The 6,000-nt window shown below is 46.5% G+C and overlaps 1 protein-coding gene across 1 annotated transcript in view; it reads right to left on the reverse strand.

Moving 5' to 3' along the window:
• LOC115194641 (collagen alpha-6(IV) chain) overlaps positions 1-6,000 on the reverse strand; it is a gene marked incomplete in the record, with an annotated part of 90,988 nt that overhangs the window by 21,067 nt on the left and 63,921 nt on the right. The window contains 11 exon segments of the mRNA XM_029754497.1: positions 62-248; positions 659-841; positions 1,033-1,190; positions 1,716-1,814; positions 3,731-3,880; positions 4,245-4,352; positions 4,446-4,515; positions 4,820-4,873; positions 5,064-5,108; positions 5,383-5,445; positions 5,629-5,682. Coding sequence (XP_029610357.1) covers positions 62-248; positions 659-841; positions 1,033-1,190; positions 1,716-1,814; positions 3,731-3,880; positions 4,245-4,352; positions 4,446-4,515; positions 4,820-4,873; positions 5,064-5,108; positions 5,383-5,445; positions 5,629-5,682 — 1,171 coding nt within the window.

Here is a 6,000-nt window from a genome sequence, read left to right on the forward strand (position 1 = left end):
CTGACTAATTATCCCTCTTTCTTTCCACTCCCCCTCACCGCGTGTCCGCATCGGCACATACCTGGAGGGCCAGGTAAACCAGGTTGCCCTGGTAACCCCGTAAAGCCCGAGTCGCCTGGAAACCCACGGGAGCCGATGGTACCCTGGTAGCCAATCCCGTTCTCTCCAGGTTCACCGGCGCGACCTTTGGCGCCTGACAACCCTGGGAATCCTCTCTCTCCAATGGTTCCATAGCCATCAACATCAGCCTGAGGCGAGGAGAGGATCATGTCTGTTAAAAGGGATACTTCGGGATTTTGGCAATGAGACCCTTTATCTACTTCCCCAGAGTCAGATGAACTCGTGGAAACCATTGTTATGTCTCTGTGTGCAGTTTGAAGGAAGTTGCTAACAAGCGCTAACACAATTGCTAACTAGTGTTAGCCCAATGACTGGAAGTCTATGGTTATCTGCTAGCAGCATTGGCTCGCCAAACTACCTCTAACTTATTTTATACTGGACACAGACACATAAAAATGGTAGTGTGTGTATATGTATGTGTGTGTGTGTGTGTGTGTGTGTGTGTGTGTGTGTGTGTGTGTGTGTGTGTGTGTGTGTGTGTGTGTGTGTGTGTGTATGTATGTGTGTGTGTGTGTGTGTGTGTATGTGTGTGACTCACAGGAGGCCCAGGCTGTCCGGGGGACCCAGGAAGTCCGTCTCTCCCGGGTCGACCCATGTTTCCAGGGGGCCCTCGAAGGCCCTGGGCCCCCTGTTCACCCTTAATCCCTCTGCTGAACGAGGGGTAGAAGGAGGCACCCTTTTCTCCTTTACGCCCAAAGAAACCCCTCTCGCCCACACGGCCCTGAGGGGAGAAGAAGAGGTGTAGTTTGTCAGTATACCTCAGATGTGTATACTCATTAATGTCTAAAACTATCGTAGTTTGAGAATTGTAAACATTGAACAGAGCTTAATTTTTTGTTTTGAGTAAATGTAATTATTAGCAGCATTATATTTTTACTTATTTGGAGAACATTTTGGTCACTGGAAACTTACAGGTGTTCCTGGTTGTCCTCCGAAACCGGGTATGCCTGGGTCTCCGCTTTCGCCCTTCCTGCCGAAGGCCCCAGGTCTTCCATCAGCCCCAGGAGCCCCCGGTGCCCCCACCCCACCCGTGGTGCCTCCTCCCAGGCAGTTACAGTCACCCAGTTCCCCTGGACCACAGAGGAAGATGGAGGTAAGGAGTTTAGGATCGAGATGTAGAAAAGCTTTATTGTCCTGACATCGGGCAATTTGATTTGAAACTTTATGAAAACACAATACACCTGAGAGGTGTTGGAAAGGAATTGGGTTTGAGAGTTATAGTGTAAAATGGCTGTACAGATCTCTGTACACGTACTGTGTGTGTGTGGGTTTGCGTGTGTGTTTGCGTGCATGTGCCTGTGTGTGTGCATGCTTGTGTGTGTGTGTGTGGTGGATATGGACAGTGTGTGTGTGTGTGTGTGTGTGTGTGTGTGTGCAGTTGATATAGACAGTGTGTGTGTGTGTATGCTTGTGTGTGTGTGTGTGTGTGTGGTGGATATGGACAGTGTGTGTGTGTGTGTGTGTGTGTGTGTGTGTGTGTGTGTGTGTGTGTGTGTGTGTGGTGGATATGGACAGTGTGTGTGTGTGCAGTTGATATAGACAGTGTGTGTGTGTGTGTGTGTGTGTGTGTGTGTGTGTGTAATAAGAAGTCTTACCTTTGGGTCCTTTGTATCCGCTGGCTCCAGGTGGTCCCTGGCCTCCTGGTCGTCCTGGCGCTCCTGGTAGATTGTCAAACCTGCCGGGCTGGATGTTGACTGAAACACACACACACACACACACACACACACACACACACACACACACACACACACACACACACACACACACACACACACACACACACACACACACACACAAACTTGACCTCTCACATAGAAACTCAATTTATTTGTTCTGTTAGTTAGCTCATATGTAATATGATGGGTTGGTCAATCTTTTGGACAAAACCAGGGGCGCAACTTTGGTTTTATAAGTGGGGGGGGGGGTCATAATTATTTTTATAATAATTTTTTTATCCAGTCGGATAAACACTCCATACAGCCCACCCGACCGCTCGGAGGCGTGGTCCTATAGCACACCGTTGCCTTGTTTTGTATCACATTCCAATGATACAACTGGGAGGGAAAAAATGTTTGTCCCCCCCCATCCCCAGTGAAAGTTGCACCACTGGACAAAACTACCTTGTTTTGTCTCTGTGCGTTCCGTCCGCCTCTGTTCAAAGTATGAAACCTTTACCCACTGTTGTTCATCTTCATTTGTAGCAAAGATATTATCTGAAAATGTCTTTCCCCTATGTCAGAGCCATAGATATCTCTCTCTCCCCTATGTCAGAGCCATAGATATCTCTCTCCCCTATGTCAGAGCCATAGATATCTCTCTGTCCCCTATGTCAGAGTCATATATATCTCTGTCCCCTATGTCAGAGCCATATATATCTCTCTCCCCTATGTCAGAGTCATATATATCTCTCTCCCCTATGTCAGAGCCATATATATCTCTCTGTCCCCTATGTCAGAGTCATATATATCTCTCTGTCCCCTATGTCAGAGCCATAGATATCTCTCTGTCCCCTATGTCAGAGCCATAGATATCTCTCTGTCCCCTATGTCAGAGCCATAGAGAGCTCTCTCCCCTATGTCAGAGCAATATATATCTAGAAACAATTAACACTATGTGCATAATCTATGTATTGTCTGCTAAATTGTAATTCGTTGCAACTATGGCCTATTTATTGCCTACCTCCTCATGCCTTTTGCACACACTGTATATAGACTTTCTTTTTTTCTACTGTGTCATTGACTTGTTTATTGTGTTATTGGCTTGTTTATTGTTTACTCCATGTGTAACTCTGTGTTGTTGTCTGTGTCACACTGCTTTGCTTTATCTTGGCCAGGTCGAAGTTGTAAATGAGAACTTGTTCTCAACTAGCCTACCTGGTTAAATAAAGGTGAAATAAAATAAATAAATAAAGGAATTGTATATCTATGGTCTTGCCCTTCAAGTGTGGAGGGAGACACCTAGTGGCACAATGTGAGAAAGCATCTTGGATTTGCGTGACCAGCTACACCTACAGGTGTTAGTAAAGAGTGTCCTGACTGTCAGTTTACATTAGAACCATGCATATACAGTTGGCTTGGAAAAGTTGATATAGTATTATTTTGGGTTTGTTTGTTTTGGTGGTCTGAATATTACCATGGTAACAGCAATATCCCCACTCCGGCGGTAGGACCCACTACCTTTTCGGAATACTAATGTACAGTGTTTGGCCCTAACACGGAACCCAAACCGGCTGCGCGCGAGCGCCATCGTGGATAAATTAATTTTGTCCGCCCACACCAAACGCGATCACGACATGCAGGTTAAAATATCAAAACAAAACAAACCTGATACAGGTATTTGTGGATAACATAATGAATGATAGTGATACAGGTATTTGTGGATGACATAATGAATGATAGTGATACAGGTATTTGTGGATGACATAATGAATGATAGTGATACAGGTATTTGTGGATGACATAATGCATGATAGTGATAGAGGTATTTGGAGGGATGTAAAAACATTTAGTAATAGGGGGAGGGGATTGTTGATTTGGCAAAACATTTTGTGATCGCAGAATCGCAAAATCCTGGTTGGACTCGATTATGTTGCTGGGAAGCCGTAACATACCAGATCTGCCTGGTGGTCCGGGAGGTCCAGGGGGTCCTGGTAAGCCTGGTCCTCCTGGTAGGCCCTCAGGGCCGTAACTCTGTCTGCCGGGGTTACCCCTCTCTCCCTTAGGCCCTGGGGTACCAGGGAACCCTGGGCTGCCTCCTCGACCTGGGAGATGGAAGAGAGGGGAGGAGAGAGGAGAGGAGAGAGGAGATGACAGGAGAGGAGTAGGGATGGAAGAAAAGACAACAGAAGAGAGAAAAGAGGGGGGGTACAAAATGGAACAGAAGGTTTGACTTATCTTGCCGGTATTAGTTCTGTGTCTTGTGGAAATCAGAGGTGTTTGTGTGTCTGCTATGCGTGCGTGCCTGTATGTGTGTGTGTGTGTGTGTGTCTGCGTCCCTGTATGTGTGGTTGCATGTGTGTGTGTGTGTGTGTGTGTGTGTGTGTGTGTGTGTGTGTGCGTGCCTGTATGTGTGGTTGCATGTGTGTGTGTGCATGCATATAGATAGAGTATGTGTCTCCGTGTTACCATCGCCGAAGGAGTCGCCTGGTCGTCCTGGTTGTCCTGGAAACCCTGGAGTGCCAGCGTCACCTGGTTGGCCGGGGAAGCCGTCGATACCGTTGTCACCTGGTGCTCCTGCAACCAATCAGAGGGGAATCATTAATACAATTCATTATTTTCATGATACAGTACATAACATGTGTGTGTGTGTGTATCTGTGTGTGTTACCTTGAACAGCCAGCCCTTGTGTGTCTGCGTAGATGGGTGGTCCGGGAGGCCCCTGTTCCCCCTGGTCACCCTAAAAGACAAACAGAGAAAAATGAAATATGTTCACTTTAGCAGCCCCTGCTGGCAAACTGTTGCCTAGTAACTCAACCCTAAACCCTCTCACAACAAGACTGCGTACAAGGGCTGCCCAATTCGGATCTTTATCTACTAATTTGTCTTTTGACCAATCAGATCAGCTCTTCTGCCAATAATTGGGCATTAGATCAGAATTGGGCTGCCTGTTCAAGGCAACATTACCTGACATTCATTTTGTAACAAGTACACAGTCATGCATTCATTTCTTGAAAAAGTAGTTTTTTCCCCTCTTGGCTTACCTTAGGTCCACTGTAACCTGGTTGCCCGGGGAACCCCGGACTGCCTGTGAATCCCTGTGTGGGTGAGGGATGCATCAGTTAATTGGTTAATTGGTTCATTCACCTGATCATCCATTTATAAATCAATTCATTATTTAATTTAGGTGTGTGTGTGTGTGTGTGTGTGTGTGTGTGTGTGTGTGTGTGTGTGTGTGTGTGTGTGTGTGTGTGTGTGTGTGTGTGTGTGTGTGTGTGTGTGTCCTACCTGTCTTCCTGGAGATCCGGGAGGTCCATTAAAACCAGGAGGACCCTGCCAAGAGAGAAGAAGAAAAAAGATGGCCACCAGAGAATAGTTTAGAATCAGAGTCCAGAATCCCAAACAGCATAACATCCCTCTGGGTGTGTAACAATAATACATATTTTTGCCTGGGCTAGAGGGAGTTTCCACCAGATTTCTTATACCAATCATTTTCTTTCAAATCAGTGAAGGGAAGGGAAAAAAGTGCACACTTTGGGAGGAATGGCAGATAATGGGGACTCTGAGGTGGTAGCAGATAATCTGACATAGGAGGGGAGGAGCTTACCCGTCCCCCTGGATACCCCAGAATTCCATTCTCTCCCTTCTCTCCAGGATAGCCAAAAGGACCCTGGCAACAGACGTATGAGCCAAACATTTATAACATACAACTGCATCCTAAATGAAAACGTATTCACTAGTAGTGCACTACATTTGACCAGCAGGGCCCATAAGGCTCTTTTGCTAAACGGCAAAGAGCTATTCAATTCTATAAATCTTTATTGTCCCCAACAGACAAGACAGACACACTTACTGGTAGGCCGGGTCTACCAGATGGTCCACGTACTCCTTTGTAACCCCCTTCCCCCTGAGAGAGAGGGGAGAGAGAAAGAGAAAGAGAGAGAGAGAGAGAGAGAGAGAGAAAGAGAGAGAGAGAAAGAGAGAGACAGAGAAAGAGAGAGAGAGTGAGAGAGAGAGAGAGAGAGAGAGAGAGAGGAAGGAGAGAGGAGAGAGAGAGAGAGAGAGGGGAGAGAGAAAGAGAAAGAGAGAGAGAGGAGGAGAGAGAAAGAAGTACGAGAGAAGACAAGAGTAGAGAGAGAAAGAGAGAGAGAGACAAGAGAAAGAATGAGAGAAAGTGAGAGAGAGAGAGAAAGGGGAGAGAGGAGAGAGAGAGAGAAAAGAGAAA

Source organism: Salmo trutta, chromosome 5, assembly GCF_901001165.1.
Source record: "Salmo trutta chromosome 5, fSalTru1.1, whole genome shotgun sequence".
In the NCBI taxonomy this organism is placed as follows: Eukaryota; Metazoa; Chordata; class Actinopteri; order Salmoniformes; family Salmonidae; genus Salmo; species Salmo trutta.